At 40.0% G+C, this 17500-nt stretch overlaps 2 protein-coding genes across 5 annotated transcripts in view; both read left to right on the top strand.

The window, feature by feature from the left end:
* The window catches only part of LOC138028518 (CAP-Gly domain-containing linker protein 3-like), a 38979-nt gene extending 28655 nt beyond the window's left edge, over positions 1-10324 (top strand). For all 4 annotated transcript variants that reach the window (XM_068876109.1, XM_068876101.1, XM_068876117.1 and 1 more), the window contains 8 exons: positions 334-551; positions 716-792; positions 2754-2876; positions 4310-4528; positions 5185-5260; positions 5905-6007; positions 8074-8119; positions 9153-10324. In XM_068876109.1, the coding sequence (XP_068732210.1) occupies positions 334-551; positions 716-792; positions 2754-2876; positions 4310-4528; positions 5185-5260; positions 5905-6007; positions 8074-8119; positions 9153-9243 (953 nt within the window). In that variant the 3' untranslated portion in view covers positions 9244-10324. The remainder of the gene's footprint in view (positions 1-333; positions 552-715; positions 793-2753; positions 2877-4309; positions 4529-5184; positions 5261-5904; positions 6008-8073; positions 8120-9152) is intronic.
* A 2097-nt stretch (positions 10325-12421) lies between these two features.
* On the top strand, positions 12422-14405 carry LOC138028447 (probable G-protein coupled receptor 19). Its single transcript, XM_068875992.1, has one exon. The coding sequence runs from the start codon at positions 12829-12831 to the stop codon at positions 14035-14037; it is 1209 nt and encodes a 402-aa protein (XP_068732093.1). The 5' UTR covers positions 12422-12828; the 3' UTR covers positions 14038-14405.
* Positions 14406-17500: the final 3095 nt, after the last annotated feature.

The raw sequence follows: 17500 nt of genomic DNA, 5'->3' as shown, positions 1-17500 counted from the left end.
ACATGTACAGACAATTCAGCTTTACTGGGGCTTTCTTCTACCTATTTTCTGGAACAAAAGAGGAACGATGTTGTTCATCTCCCTCGCAAGTTACTCGTAGATCGCGCGTGTACTTAACAGATTCTTTTGGCTACACCCTCTTGGTATCGCGGAGTCTTAGTGCTGTTTCACCCATCTTTTTTGACTTCGTGTCTCCTCGCTCTTAGATCAAGTATTCTAGCCACAGGCTGTAAAGAACAAGTGATTAATTTATTCAGGCTAACGTTTTGAGGAGCGTGGTCAGTCGATTTAACGTTTTTTTAAATTTCACGCGTCTTTTACATCTGTTTTCAGGTGTCTTCGCCCCGTTGTCCAAAATCACCAAAGCTGACTCTTTACCAAGTTCCCGTCCTAGTTCTCGGCCAACTTCTGCATCTCGCATCGCTCAAGCTCAGTTTTCACAAAACAGTTCACAGGCTTCATCCAGATCTAATTCGACACCAGGTTCTCGCTCGAATTCCCCAGTTCCTATGCCAACAGTGAATGGAATGGATGAGACACTCGGTTTTCAAGTAAGTGTTGCCACAAGAACTTCTTAACAATATTCCTATCCTTTTTAATACATATATTTTCTTGTAAGTTATCTGGGTGATTATTCATCAAGAAAAGGTTACCGAGTGCTTCCTTGACGAGGGAATTAGTCTATCATCTCAATACCAATTATTGTTTCTCGTAGATAGGTGATGGTGTTACAGTTGCTGGACAGAAAAACGGAATTGTAAGATTTATTGGTAGGACGCAGTTCGCTGCAGGGTGAGTTTTTAGTCATTTGGGAGCTTTAGCAAAGACAACGGCAACGGCAACGAGAACGTCACAAATTTGCATATTTAGTAGGCAAAAACAATACCGTAGCTTTGCACGCTTAGCACGTGCATTTTTCATTTTTGTCCATTTCTTTGCCGTCTTCTGCAAAACAGCAACATGAAATTGCCAAGTTTGAGGTTTTATGGACGGAGTCTGCCCTAAATTAAGCGCCGTTGATAACGGTTTCATTCCTGAGGGAATGCTACACCTTTGCCATATTAAAAAGCTTGGAATAGTCTCGAAGTGATTGCAATAACGTGAATTTATGTTTTTAGATGACGTTCTCGTTCCCGTTCCCGTCGTCGTTGCTAGAGCTTCCTATTACGTATACCTGCGGGCCTACTGGTTCTCCTGGGGCCCGTTTTTCGAAAGTCCCGATACTTTTCGGGCCATTTTCGGGTGCCGCAACGTCCTCTGCATCTCGGAGAGGATTTAAGTCGTCAAACTTCACAGTCAATTTGCATTTTGCTACCATGAAAACTTGTTAAAAGATCGGCTATCCTGAACAAGCGGTTGGCAGTTTGACAAAAGGCTTTTCGTTCCCGAAAAGTTTTCGGGACTTTCGAGAAACGGGCCCCAGAAATGCAGGGAATTAGATGCGCGACGATTTTGATAATTGTCACGACACTAGTGTTCCCTCGTTCTCCTCTCCAACTTCAACATCATTCGCTTCTGAGAATACAGACAATCCACGTTACAGTTTTTCCCAAACTCCGGTCTTCAAGTAAAGATAAACAGTTGTATTTACGCTCACCATAGCGGACACGTAGCGGACACAAAGCGCGGGAAAATGTGCACGCGCGCGCGAGCCACGATTGGTTTTGGTTTCACTTCTTATTGGTTGAAAAAATGGCGGGAGAACTTTGAGCCAATCACTGAGTGAAGTAATGCAAAACCAAAGCAATTCGTTGATTACTTTCGACACTCAATCAAAAAGCTTCAAAAATAACGCTAACCCTTCCACTTGCCTTACTGTTTGACATAGGTAGCGAAAAGGGACACTTCGTGTTGGATATCAAAATTTGGCGTTCATCTCATTTCGTGCATAATTTCTGGACAAAAAAGCTAGTGCTCTTTCCGTTTTGTCCCTTGATTCGCTTTATAGCTTTTGTTTATCGAAGTTCATTTTACTCTTATATTATTATAGTTTATTTCTTGTGTTCATCGCAGTCCAGTGCCATCTTCATTGTCCCCTTTCCCCGTTGTTTTATGTCTGCTATCCGCAGTGCTATGCAGCCTTTGTTCGCTTTTCCGCTGTTTCCTCGTTCCTTTTGGCATTTCCTCCTTCATTTAAGTTTCTTCCTCTTTTCTTTGGATACAATGCTTCGTTTTAAAAGTTTCCAGTCTTCTGCTGTCTTGTGTTGCTTTTACTGTAAATGATCTGATGGACTCTCCATCCAAAATAAACGCTTCCTCACCCCATGGCAATTACCTCCAACTTCCCCCTTGGACTCCTAAAATTAAATGTTCGCCCCGGGAGTCTGTGAGACCCCAGTTGTTCAAAAGGTGGATAACGCTATCACTATCCACTGGATAGCGCAATGGACCAATTCAGTCCTAAACAAAAGGCATCATATCGAGGCTCTGGGGAATAAATGTAAGGATTTGTATGAGTTTATTCCCCAGAGCCTCGAGATGATGCCTTTTGTTTAGGACTGAATTTTAATATATCGAAAGTGGTCTGTTGGTTTCGCTATGACTTATCCACTGGATAATGTTTCATCCGGCGGATAGCGCTATCGTTTAAACCACTGATCACAGATCATTAAGTTTAACGGCACACTTTTGTTGGGTTGTGGTTAGGGTTCTTCTGTACTTTGCCATTCGGTGCCACTTTAGGCCATTATTCTTCTCTTTTCCTGACACTGCATCCCCTAGTGTCTAATTTATGTTCTTTGTAATTTTAACAGCGTTTGGCTGGGGATTGAGCTGGATCAACCCGTTGGAAAGAATGATGGATCGGTGTCGGGAATCAGGTATTTCGACTGCAAGGCAAGCCACGGAGTGTTTGCTCCTCCGTCTAAAGTTACAAGGTGAGTTACTCAGTCCCCTCCCAGTTAACGCGATGATAGACGAGGGTGAGTTGAAGATAAGTGAAATGAAAGTGAGAAAGATCATCGCACTGAGATGAGCAGCTTAAGCAACTGCAAGCAAGCCTGGAAAAATCCAGTCTTGAACGGGATTCGAACTCCGTGAGCGTGCGATTACACTGCACTGCTCTACCCACTGAGCTAGCAAACCAGCTGGGACCAGTTTTTTTTAACGTATAATTTAGCAGACCACAAGTTTCTATGGTTTTTTGACCGAATGCAAAAATGGCCGCCAACAAATTTGTGTTAATTAGCCTAACTAGCCTCGTCTTACAGCCCAAATTCTTCAATTTTACACGTTTTAACGAGGCTAGTTGAGCTAATTAACACAAAGGCAAAAGAATAATTTGTTGGCGGCCATTTTTGCATTCGTTCAATAGGCTTATAAACCACTTGAGATGTTGGAAGAACACGAGAACAATCGTAAATCACAAGCCGCAGACGAGTGATTTACGAATTCTTCCAACATTCCAAGTGGTTTATCATGCCTCTAAACCATAGACACTTGTGGTCTATTGCTTCTATATAATAATGCAGAAGACGCGCGAAATTCCCACGAGTTTACTGGCACAATAAACCACAGCTGATTGACCAATCAGAGCACGCGCATTGATGTGGTTATGATATAAAAGTCCATATATTTGATCTGCGGAATGGAATTGAAATGAAATGAAAATTGTGAGAGGTGAATATGAGCATACAAGAAAAACAAGCTATGCCTCGTTAGTATTCTTTATATAAAGAATACTAACGAGGAGTGTTTTACCAGAATATAAAGCTCATACACGTGACGTTTATTGGTGTTTTGATAGGCTGTTAGGCTCGTGAATTATTAATGAGTTTTTTAAATCCGAGTTCTGTAGTTTTCCCTCTTTTTGAAAACAGCGTTTATCTAGCCTGTTTTAGTAAAGGAGAAAGGTAAGTTAGGTTGTAATCGAACATTTTTTAAGTCAAGTTACTTTGGAGCGATACGTAAAAGTAAAGCATTTAATTTGATTGGCCTTTCATGAGGGTTTCATGTTAGAAGGTACCCTGTTTCAAATAAAGCAAATTGTTCGTGTGGCATGTTTTACCTCGTGGTAGATATCCGCTGGAGAAAAGAGGCGGTGATCCAAAACAAGCTGCCTGCATATATTCTGATGCTGGTGTGGCAAGCTTCAAGCGCTGATTGCATTTGAAAGTAGTATCTTGCAGTTTCACAAAATTTATTATTCCATTTTTTTTTTCCAAAATAAAAATCACGAAATCGATATTGGTAAAAACGTGAGATTACTTACACATGATGGTATAATAACACACGCTGGTTTGAAGAACGAATGATTAAGTTTAATCGACATGTTTCTTCGAACCAACCCTAAATTTTCATGTCATTTTAGGACAGGAGACCACTCCCAGCGCGGGTTTGCTGTCCCATCAGTCCCTGTTGGCAAAGGCAAATTTGGTTCCCAGAATTCCTTACAAGCCTCTGGATCACATGACTCGCAGAGTGACTTGTCACAAACCGACTCCAACCCGGAACTCAATGGCACTACGCGAAAGCTTTCGACCCAGTCTACACCAGACCACACCTCGAGACGTGGCAGCTCAAGTGATAAGTATGCCTTCTTATATGACATGTTTTCATGCTGACAGTGACATTAAAAGTCACAAACTAAAATATCGATAACTAGACGTCTCTAAATTCCGCTTAAGTCAGTACAAACAATTAATCATTAAAGCTAGAAATCGTGGTAAACATATGTGAACTTGATCCCCAGTTTGGCCCACAAAATTAAAGAGGAAAAGATCTGACCAGCGAGGTGGAAATCGAATTATCTTTACTCAACCAACCGAGCTACGATAGTGTGCAATGCCAAACAGAACATACAGACGTACACAGTTTTTTTCAAATTCATAAGACACAAAAATTTGAAAATTAAAAGGGACTACCGATGTTATCCCCATATGAAAGGAACTGGTCTTTCTGGTCAGGATTGGGTAGGGTGGAGCACCTCGCATAGGACCTCGAGTCCTGTTCGTGCTCCTTCCCTCTGGGCAGGTTTGCCCAGTAGAAGAGACAAAACAGATGTCTCGTAAAACCTCTCTCTAAAACTGAATTAACAGGAGAAGACCATAGATATTTTGCTAAATTTAGGTCTTCATTCGTTCGTCAATATGCAGTTTTCGATATCTCAGTGAACGATAATTGCTTTGTCAGTCTCTCAGTTAGGTTACTGTTGCATTATGTGCTTGGCGTGTTATTTTCTTCCAGGAACTCGTCGACCCTACGGCGAGGTAGTTTACCTCAACAAAAGTCGAAGTCTTCCCCAGAATTCCAGCTGACAGAGGTTAGAACTTTATCAACCTCTTTTTTGCATTTCACGGCTATTCAACTGGACACTGAGTACTTTAAAGGGAGAGTATCACGATATCACGATTGTGCATGTTCTAGCCGTAGCGAATGTTACCTTTGATAAGCCAATCGGAGGCGACGTTATAATTTGTGCGGGAAAATTACATGTACGCGTAAAAATTTCGCTCAGCCCTTAGCTCATTAGTGATTGCTAGTCGAGAAATTTTTACACGTACGTGTAAATTTCCGGCACGAGTTATTCATTTTGTCGCTTCCGATTGGCTCATGAAAGATGACATTCGTCACGGCAAGAACATGCGCAATACCGTGATACTCTCCCTTTTAAGAGTTACATAAGGAAGCTTTGCAAACGCGTTTTTGAGACGCGGACGGCAAGTGAGCTGTTTTCCCTTTTAGCTTGTCTTCACACAACCACATTTACATTGCTAAGTATCTTTTCTCCGTTAGAGATGATTAGTATGAAAATCTGGGAGACGCCGCTGTCCTGGCACGCGACGGTTTCCGTCCGCGTCTGAAAAACGCGCGTGCTTAAGTTCCCTATTATTTTGTGTCGCAGCCTGTGTTTTCCGCTCAGCATAGAACCCTAGAACTGTTTTTCTCATTTTCTTTCTTTAAAAGGGCCTCAGTGTGCTTGTAAATGGAGAGCTTGGCGTGGTTCGATACATTGGATTAGCGGAATTCGCCGAAGGAATCTGGTTGGGTGTGGAGATGCGGAAACCAGGTTTGAAAAGAAGAACTTGGGCGTTTTCCATGTAGTCAAAATTCCCGGAATTCAGATCGCTATGGAAATGGAACTATCTTTTTCGGTTCGGTCCGACCTTAATATTTGGACCTCCTTTGGAGGTAGACCGTTTTGACCGGTTGAACCGAATGTGTCATTTCATTTGACCAAAATGTTGTTCCAATTGTTTCAAGATGAAAGCAAACGCACGTGAATAACCCCTATTAGTAATTTACTATCACCCAACTAGTGGGCTAATGCAAATCCTGCATTTTGATTGGCTATGCTACTAGAGGACTATTAGTAATAGTCTTCGAGTAGCGAAAAGCGTGACGCTTTCTTTCGTTTTATTCCCAAATAAATATTTCTTCAACTTGCACTTGCTAACTTAATTATTGCCTTTTCTGTGATACTAAAACAATTAGACCCTTCGCCGTCAAGGGCCACGGGTCAATAGACCACTCGGCTTCGCCTCATGGACTATTGACCCGATTGACCCCACTCGGCTTCGCCTCATGGACTATGACCCGTAGCCCTTGCGGGCTACGGGTCTAATTGTTAATTGTTTATGGAACCCAAAAGTACCATTCCTTTGGGACAATGGTTTTTAAAAAAAGTTCAAACCGAAAGTTTTGCTGAATGAAAGGCGCTCCTTAGCTCAGCAGTTGCTGACCTAAGTAAAGCCTGATCTTGTTTGAAGAGGGTGAGGTTGTTTTGCGTAAGGGAAAGTTGGGAAGGGGGCTAAAGATAAATTTATATAGTTCTGGCCCAGTTGTTTAAAGACCAGCGATAACTTCATCCGGGTGATGAGTCCCTATCCTACAGTGTCAATCTGTGGAAACATTTCAGTATTTTCTCACGTAACAGTGAATATGCACACTCTAAGCTCATTTAGGTAACGGCTTTTACGAAAACCCTGGCCATATTTAACGTGGAGTATATTTTGTACGGCGGCCATCTTGATTCACGAGGGATTGAAAACTTTTCTTTTGCCCCACCGAAACTCGTTCCCAAACACTTCAACTCGAGGCTCAGGGTACGAAATCTGAAGGCCACTTTCGATATATTAAAATTCAGCTTGAAAGAGAGGCTTAGAGGACAAAGACAAAGGAAAGTGGATGATATGCTAATATCGTTATCTTTAAGAAGATTACGACATTTTTTTTTAGGAGGCTATGCATATAAATTGGGAAAAGCCTAATTTAAAGCAACAAGTTCATCGCGTCAACCTGACACTTACGCTTTAGGCTTTACATTCTTTCAACACTCTGCAAGTCACTCAAATATGTAATTCTTGTCACTTAATCATAATTGATTATGCGTGTTTCTCCTAGTTGTTATATAGTCCTGACGGTTTTTCAAATATTCTGTAACAGACGATGATGTTCGTAACATCGAAACATGTCTTGGAAATTAAAATATGCTAATATCTTTCACATTCATTGCAACTTGTTTCTATTGTTTTTGTTCTCTCGGCCTAACTATCAAGCTGAATATTGATATTTCGAAAATAGCGTATTCTCTATTTTCGAATTACCCATAATACACTTTGTTTGCCCCCAAATTTTGCATAAACTATTGTTTTCAAATGCTCTTGGGGACACTGCATATTCCCAAGAGCATTTGAAAACAATGATTTATGCAAAATTTGGGGGGCAAACAAAGTGTATTATGGGCAATTCGAAAATAGAGAATTGTCTATGGCCAATATGGCCGCCGCGCGAATAAGGCCCATAGTGACGTAACCACCGGATAAAGTTGTCCGTCCTTGGAACAACTGGTGCTTGGTGGGCGGTACGGCCGATTGGGGCTTGGATTCAAGTTTCGCTGTTTCTACTCACAACCTGTAGTTGTTCTGGTGAGTTCCTGCCTCGGCTCCGGGACAGTGCTTGTAAATGGTCAACCTGTTTGCTAGTGGAGATTCTTGGCTTTCTTTTTGTTTATTGATACCTTGCGTTGATTAGCGTATAACGAAGGACAACTGAGACGAAAGATAAGGGAAACCACACTACATTTTGTACATATTAGACCTATACGTGTTTAATATATTTTATTTGTTTCTACAGTTGGAAAGAACGACGGATCGGTTAATGGAAAAAAATATTTCGCTTGGTAGGCTCAGTCATTTTTTTGATGTATTTAGTTCTTTTCTTTTTTGTGATCGTTTTTGTTCATGTTGAACATGAACAAAAACATTCTTCTCGTCGAAAAGGGTTGAAAATGTTAAGGCCACAACACTTATTTGCTTCTTCTTCTCTTCAAGTTTTTGTTTTTAACAGACCAAACAAGTCACGTTTAAATTTACAAAACAAGCGCTTTTGTCCCACGGCCGATGTAGTGGAAACTATTTTCCCAGTAAGACGACGTACATAATCAATTCCTTTTCTTTCACTTCTGTCATTGCAATACAGTCAGTGACGGCATCTCATGAACAGACTGACTTTTTTCACGGGCCTAGTTGTTTTAGGAGAAGGTAACAAAACACGTGTCTTACAAAAGAACAGAGATTGAAGTCAACACCGAAAAAACTTTCGGGATTAAGCGCCCCAGTGTGGAAAAAGGCAGGACTGCTGAAACGAAACGAAAGGTGGAAATTTAAATTTCATTAAAAATTTCTTGAAGACTGGAATATCCTTCATAACTAGCTGGAAAAACTAAGAAGAATAGGCCATTTCCGAGTTCATGTCTGCCTCCTCTTCAAAGCGAGTCTAAGTGCGAAGTTTTTGTGATGGTAATTAGTTCTACTTTACATATGAATGAAAACGAATTTTCGTAGCAAAAACTTCGCACTTTGACTCGCTTTAAAGAGGAGGCAGACATGAAGTCGGAAATGGCCTATTGGAAGGGTATATATGGAACCTTTCTCTGAGCGTAGTAACAGTGAAACCGCGTTTTATTTAAATGCCAAGGTACTTGGAAATGAAGTTTGTTACATTGCCAATGTTTTGTTTAATTGGAGTTATTTTTCATACAGTTTACTGTGATAAGGGAAAATTTTTTCGTTCTTATAACTAGGACAAAGTTAAATCGAGGATTTACCGTTATGAAGAAGCCTTTACCCCTCCCTGGCAGGGTTTTAATTTAAATCTACCCTCCTGTCCCATCGTAAGGTGGATCACTGATTCGAGGTTTCAATTCTTTTCAGCAAACCACAACATGGTCTCATGGCTCGTCCAAGTCGTGTTACCTGCAGGGGAATCAATTGCGCCAAGTTAATAAACGAAGTGGAGCCTTGAAATCTTGTGTGACGTCACTATTCGGCTTAGCAGTCAGGAACGTCTGTTCCAGAGATTTCGGGAGCCTTTTGGTGACTGTGGAACCTGCATGCGCTCTGTCGTGTCGTGTCAGAAAGGCTTTAATCCGACAATAATCCGACGATTTCCCGAAGATAGGTCGGTACTTACTTCGGAAGTACTATACACAGTACTATAAAGGCTATTATCAGTAATATGGGAAGTATTAGGAAGGCTTTAGAATTGCAAATAATTCGTTAATCTGACGATTCTCCGAAGATAGCTTGGCACCTACTTCGGAAGTACTAAATTACGCGCACATTCGATGAGTAGCAGGATGACAAATATCCGAACAGGCGAAGATCATTGCCCTAACTGTAACTGTTGAGAAGTCATGAAGCTACTATATTTAATCGTTTTCAGGTTACAGCCGAATTAACGATTTCAAAACTGTAAGTAATATTTTAAGTACCGGTAACTTATTTATATGTGACAATTAGAAACGTGTTTTTATGCATCTTTAAGGCAGCTTTGAAGAAACAAATTTATACAACAACAACTGTAGTTTTTTACTAATTTTAGAACGGAATTTTGCCGTATCTATGAACTAAAACGTTCGTTACAATATTTTAGAACAGTTTTACCTTAAAACTTTACACGTGTCGGAAAAGATGTGCTGTTTTCTTATACTTTTAATTCGTGGGTAGCGCTAGTTTCGTCTTAGATTCGCTTTACTCCTTTTACCTCCTTTCGACTTTTGTAAAGCTACGCCGCCCCAAATGTACTATTGGTTCCCTGCCTTTCGACTTCTTCGTCCAATGTTAATAATCCTTGTCACACCTTCAAATTCAATCTCATCTGCAGTGTCTGCCTTAAAGAGATCTCGGGTGTAAGCTTTGACTGATACAAGTTTGTATTTTAAGTGCTTGTTGTGTGTCCATATGACAATTATTTAAACGAAAGTATTAAAGAACTATAGAGTATATTTTATTAAGATATAAACTGAGTGATAAACAGCGTGATTTGAAATGTATTTAATCACATACATAAAATGTACACGATTAAAGTTTTCAGCACTTGCGAGAAATGTACGACCAACAATCTTGATGTGTTTTTCCATTGAAGTCAAAAGTTTGCAGTAACTCGAGTAGAAACTGCTCATGTGAACTAACATACGAATTGAGAGATCAGTGTCGTTCCATTCGCGTATTGCGCTGGTACAAAATATCCTACTTCTCGACAGGAATGAGTTCGATTGACTTTATATGATGGTGACGACGATTTAATTCGTCTTTGTCGACAACCTACTTTGTACTTGCACAAATCCCCTTAATACACTTCTTTTCCCCCCAGCCAAGCCACGGTGCCGTTTATTCAACATATATGCAGAAATGTACAAATATCAAGTATTATTTATAAACGAAAGAACAGAGGCACCAACCCCGGACACGAAACCCCCCCCCCCCCCCCAAAAAAAAAAAAAAAAAAAAAAGCAGGTGGAAAAAACATGAGGAACGTGTACCCCCTACCAAGGGAGTGGTGCAACACTTATGGTTTTAGGGCATGCTATTTCCTAAACTGTAAGCATCAATAAACACAAAAGTAAAAAAGAAAAGCAACCTAACGCGGTGAAGGCCATTCTCACCTTGTCAGGATCAAAGCCTAAATTCGGCTAATTCACGTTGGTAAGGAGTTTGTCGGAAACGACGAACGTTGCGCTAACGATAACGTAACTTTGCTGTCCAAAGTCCATCTCTCGCTTATCTCATCTTGTTCACGTTGGTCACGAACGGTTTTGAATTACAGATATATAAAGGTCTATAAAGAATCAAAACTTAAAATTTGTGGAAAAGAAAACGACAAAAAAATGTATTAAACTAAGTGTTGACGTACAGCACGACCCAGTTTTGCTCTTTCAACCAACAGCTAGGTTTTAAATTAGAAATCACTTTAAATAGTCATAAACATGATTTCTTAGTATTTTTTACAGTATCTTATACTATATTTTATCTTTTTATCTACTATGTCTGTATAATGTATGTAAATTTAGATGTATAGCATTTCAGTAATACTTTATAAAGTGTCCCCAAATTAGTTTGTTAGCTAAATACCATAGACATTAAATAAAGTCATTCATATTCATTCAATAATATTCCTATTCTGCGTCGTCTTGCCGAAGATGTCGTCCGGTTTCTCGAACTCCTTATTGTTATGCAGAGTGTGGCGAAAAAAAGAAAAAGCATGCCGCGCACATACAGCACGATTTTCTTCGCCACAATAAAGTGAATAATATTGTTGCTTTGCTTTGAAGAGTTTGTAGAGTTTAAATTTAATTCGAGTCGGGACGTAACTGTGGTGCCGAGTGGACTGAAACTTAAACAACTTTGTGTTATCAAAATAAACCGCCGTAAGAAAGATCATATGATTTGCGTGCTGACGTTTGGAATCAGCCCTTTGTCGCGAATTGAGATATATTTTACTCTCTCTGTAGAGGGCTACAGTCTGGGCTTGGGATGTCCTTGAGGTTGGATGATCGACATCGAACAAAAAAAGGGCTGCAGTAGCACAATAGATGAGAAGCACTCTGGCCAGTGAGTTTTTTAGCCTCTTATTCGCCCGTGCGAATAGTAGCAAAAATAAAACAAAAAACAAAACAAAGAACTCCTCCGTGCACTCGATTTATGATGCATATGTTTTTTTGACGTAGTATGAAAAGAAAAAACGGACCAAAAGACATTTAACAATGAAACTCTTAAAGCCGTCCATATGGCTGAACAATTGTTAAAACAAAATTATGCAACAAACGGAGAAAATCTTTTGATGCTTAATTTCAGTCGGTGTATGGCTCTTACAAATCACTAATGAATGATTGATGGCCTCACTTATGACCGTTTTTCGTTTTAGCTTCAGGCTCGCCGAGGTTATCCTGTGTTTAAAGTTTTTTTTCAGTAAGATAGCCCCTGCTTAATATCTTTGTAATATGTAAATTGGCCTTCTTAGAAGTTTTATAAATGATTATTGTCGCTTCCTTGAGGAAACTTTCATCTTCCTACTTTTATCACCTGTCTCACTTCAGTCTTGTGAATGGTTGCATTATTTATGCAAAAAGATTTTAAGTATATTGGCATACTTTTCATTGAACAGAGCGGAAGCGAGCAAAGTAGTCATTCTCATGGAAAAGTGTGTTTTGGTTCTTCTCACCAGTTATATGACCGTTCATAAACAAGATGTTGTGACGGGTCTAAAAGAAAAACCTTCAGTCTCTGATCCAATATCCCCTTTGTGTGGTTACTAAGGCAACGTGACGGCAAAACAACATTCGGATATCCGATTTGCGCAGAGCATTGTAATCGGCCTACAGAGAAAAGAATACATTCGCGAACTCCTTTACTCGTTTAGAGTCAGTATTCAAAAGGATTTCCCCTTGGAAAATAATACGGTACGTCATGAGCGGTAAAAACTCACGACAGGATGAATAGAGTCGACGAAGACGTCAAAACAGCGATTGTGCTTCGAAAATGGCGAATACGACTTTGAGCTATTCAACGGTGTCATATGTTTACACGACTTTAAGCCCCGAAGCGAAATATGGCGGCTATGGAGCTCTCTATTCTACCAAACTGTTCCGACCAAAATATTGTTTCGATTCCGGGCTGTTCGAACTCTGGAGTTGTCGTAGCAGAAATGTTCACGCTGTCGACAATATTCGTTGGTTCTGTGATCGGCAACGGCTTGATTTTGTTGGTTGTTCACAGAAGTCGGCGGAGCGAATGGACGACAAATTACTTTGTCTTAAGTCTTGGTCTAACGAACTTGACGATTCCGTTTATGTCTGTGTTGTGGACGATGATATGGATTCTGCGGGGTTCGTGGTTATTTAACAGTATTACCTGTAAATTGTCTTTATTTTTTCATTTCCTCAATTCCGGAGTTTCAGCCGGTTTGGTCGCTTGTCTCTCCATTGATCGATTCTACATCATAGTGCATCCTCTGAAATTCAAAATGAGCCGATCACAAACAAAGGAGCTTATCATTTTTGTGTGGATTTTCATGATTTGTTCGGCAGCTCCAGCGTTGTACTTCTTCGAATCGAAATCATCGACTTCTTCGGAAGATGTTGATTTTTGCATGGTTGACTCGACGGCAGTAGCTTGGAAAGTCTACATATTGTTGTTCTTCCTTATAGCCTTTTGTGCACCCATTCTCTTCACGTTTGTCATGTATTTACGGATTATATACGCTGTCGTAACTCGGAATTTACGCGCCAAAAATTTTCCCAACAGTTTCAGGAGACAAACTTTCCGCGTACCACGATCAAAAATCAAAGTTGTTCGGATGCTGTTTCTACAGTGGCTTGTGTTTGTTTGCTGTTGTTTCCCCTATTTTTCAATTCTCGTTCTTTCAACCTTAACGATGGTTGCAATTACTTGGAACTTATACGTGAGTTTGTTGTTACTTTCTTTTTCTAATGCTACTTTGAATGTAGCAATATATGCACTGTTCAGTGGTGATTTTCGGCAAGGCTGTAAGCGAGTTTTCTGTAAGCCGGACGCTTCTCAAGCTTACAGACTGACTTCGCTTGGACGCAAACATCGCGTAGCCCCGTTTGAATTTAGCTCCGATCACTGTGAAAACGGCTTGGACGAACTACGGCTACCAGAACACAAACCAGTTGAAAAAACAAATAACCCCAGACACCGCATGCAAGGGAGAAACTGTAATGCTCATCTCAATACTCGAGAAAAACAAGCCTGGTGTTCAGAGAGAAGCAACAGTGAGAGGCAATCCAGCTTATAGAAGAATATTATTTATTTACATTTAAATTTTGGCTACGGCTAGAACGTATAATTTACGAAAACATTGTACAAAACCTTTGCAAATTTAATTCGAAAGATGAAACTGGGAAATCTGATAACGTGCAAAATAGAAATTCGATTTTAATTCCAATCGTACGTTCAAGATCCTCTTGTGTATTTAAAACGCGAAATACATATTTAAATAAATTGCGAAATTCAAAAAGCAGAACACCAGATGTAAGACGATTTTAAAGGTATATATATCTATTTCTTCAAGTGAAGAGATTTTAGTTTTTACTTGGAACAAAGCGACCGTTGAAATTAAAATACAAAGGTGGCTTGCGAGAAAATAAAAGCCAACAAATAAAACTACTTGTGTGTTTATTAAATGGCACCATTAAATCTTCCGTACACACTGAGTTTTTCAAAAGCTGATCTCTCGGCGATCCGCGATGAAACGCTTTAATTTTGCGCCGAAGTAACATAACAGTTTAAGGTCAAATTTACCAAAGGCTAAAAATTATGTACCGTGAAACTTTTTTTGATCACCAAATAAGCTATAATTTACTCTTTCAGTAATACACGAATAGCTAATCCTGCTTTTGACAGCTGGACCTAGAAAATAACACTTTTTCCTCCTCTACTTCCTTGTCCGTTGTCCTTGCTCGTAAATGCGTGTAAAATGCTTTCTTCCTTGGGGCAATGCGCTGGTAATGCAAGGTAGTTCACAGGCGGCCCAGTTTTTTAAAGAGCTCCAACGGTATTGCGGGAAATTTTTTTTTTTTTTTTTTTTTTTTTTTTTAACAGCTTTATTGGCATTCTACTCAGTTACAATAGTAATAAACGAAAAGTTACACGTACATAATTATGAGGGGAAAAAATAAATAAATTTAACACGGTAGGGATGGCCAAAAGGGAGTAACGAACGGGACGTGAGTACCCATGCAAGGAAACTCCCTACAAAAAGAAAAAATAAAAATTACAAAATTATAAATCAGTGCGAATGAGTTCTATGACAGGAACAGTCTATAAAAGCTGACCAGGTACACGGTTGGTCAATATCGAAAACATTTGCTAATAAATTAAAGTAGTGATTGGTGTCAAAATTCTTGAATGATGAAAGAGTACCTAGGGAAAACGGAGGAGCTACTTTACACATAATGTTCCACAGAACACGGGGATAGCCCGCAGGGGCGGACCCAGGATTTTTCTTCGGAGGGGGCGCACCACTAAGGAATGGCGATTGGCCAACTCATCTGTCTGCGAATGGCCCAGTTCTAGCTCAGTGGCAAGGCGGCCTATCCCAAGAATAAAATAGCTTTCCTAAAAATATTTATTAAGTTACTTCGATTTATGACGATGATTATGAATCAACAAAAAAAAAAAAAAATTCCATCTGGATAATCCGGCCGTAAGAGCCAGTGACCCATTCTCAGATTCACCTGCTAATATAAGATTTTCACTGCACTTGAATAAACTACATGTGTCAAGTGTTCTAAAGCCGCGGCTACACGGGCGATTTTTTGCTCGCGCTGGTGATGTGATTTTTTCAAACTTTGTCGCGTCGCCAGCGCGAGATGAAAATCACCCCTGAAGCCACCCTTGAACTGGCGACGCGACAGGTGAAAAAAATCGCAGGAAAAAGGTCGCCAGAGTTGAAACTTTCGCGACAAAACGTGTAGCCACCCTGCAACTGCGACGCGAGTAAAGAGTATTTAGCCAATGAAATTGAAGTAGGATTGTCTGTTTGTGGTGCCCAGGTCTCTTAAAATATGCGATTAGCGCGGCCTTCAATTTGTCGCCAAAATTTGTTACATGTGTATCTGTTGCCGGTAAGATCCGTTCTCAGGTAAAATCCGTCTTTACCTATGTTAAATAAATTGGTGATCCTCATTTTACCTAAGTAGCATACGCACTCAGATGAATTAAAGAACCGTTTTTAGAAGCCTAAATTAAGCCTAGAGAAAAATTAGGGTCAGGTTTGGATTTGTTTTGGTTATTATTGAACAATTGTTCGCCGAAGGCGAAGTGATTATCGGTGAATATTCACCGAGACGAAGTCGAGGTGAATATTCAACGATAATCACTGTGCCTGAGGCGAATAATTGTTTTAGTATAAATATACAGGTGATTATTTCAAAAAAGAGAAAAAAAAAAAACATTTCAACGCGAAAATCATCTTCACTTACAGTGGCAAAACGACTACTGGCAGCCATTTTGTCCGTCGAAGTGATTATGGGCTGATAATCCGAGATAGCGAGCCAATGAGAGCGCGCGATTTTGTATAATCACCTGTGTATTTATAAACATAAATATCAATTGACTTATTATACAAAAGTAAATAATAAAAAGAACTGTGTTGGGTTGAGCATGTTCGTTGTTGTAGTTCACTGGTGAAGACATAGGACTACAGATCTGGAGGGTGCGAGATCGAGTACTGGTAAGTGATTAGTACAGTCTTCTGTTTCCTTACTAAGTAAGTTGTGATGTTGAGCCTAAAGGGATAAGTGTAGGAATACAGAAACCGCCGGATAAGATGATACAAAACAGTAAGACGATATGTTGAGATGCGTAAGGCAATGAGAGTTTGAGGGAAGGCATAGTGTTTTCAATCCTTTTGGGGGACTGGGGGAGTGCATATTTAACCTAGGTAAAACGGATTCAACCGACAACATATCCACCCCGGTTCGTTTTCGTAGAGGATTTGCGATTTTGAATTCCGTAGTGGTGGATCCGACATATTGGAGGTTGCATTTCTTGAGGTGGACTAAATAAATAACATGTAGAAGAACTACATGAAAGTCTTTGCCGAATAAAATACGTTTGGTCAGTTTGTGAACTGAAAAAAGTTTTAGCTAGAGCTTACAAGAAAATTGCTTCAAAGGTCACATTTGGTTTTTTCTTATTGAACGCAGCCTGGCTCTAATTCATTAGTTGTGATGCGCTTTCTTCTTTTTGAAGATAACAATTTACAAAATGGCAGAATTATAAACAGTGTCCAAAAACAAAAGCTTTTCGCAAAAGATACCGTCGCTTGCAACTGCCTGTCCACACGCTTGACAAATTCTGCCGGCCAGTCAAAATTTAGAGTTTTGACAATCAAACTTCAAAGGTTACCCGCCCGCAAACACTTCACCGGAAGCGAAGTCAGCAACGCGTTTGGGCATTTTGTCTTTTGCAGTTTTGAACACCTTGCTTGAAATTCCTATCTAGTTTATTTATTGTAAACGCTATGTCTTGCCAAACGGCAAATAAATCAGCTACGATCATTTGCGTAACTGGCGCCAAAACGTTTCCAAGTGGGCGGGTAAACTTTGAAGTTTGAGTGTCAAAACTTTGAATTTTGATTGGGCGGCAGAACATGTTTCCGTCACGCGTGTGGACAGGTAGTTGCAAGTGACGGTAAGCCTTCAAATTTCGTTTAAAAATAGTATGATGTTCCTGGACTGTCTAATAACAAATGG

The sequence above is a fragment of the Montipora capricornis genome, chromosome 2, assembly GCF_036669925.1.
Source record: "Montipora capricornis isolate CH-2021 chromosome 2, ASM3666992v2, whole genome shotgun sequence".
Lineage (NCBI taxonomy): Eukaryota > Metazoa > Cnidaria > Anthozoa > Scleractinia > Acroporidae > Montipora > Montipora capricornis.
Note: the sequence above shows the minus strand (reverse complement) of the source record. Positions and strands in the feature narration are given on the sequence as shown.

Bases quoted from the DNA above. Each gene is read 5' to 3' on its own strand.
- LOC138028447 (XM_068875992.1), top strand. From the start codon at position 12,829: ATGGCGGCTATGGAGCTCTCTATTCTACCAAACTGTTCCGACCAAAAT.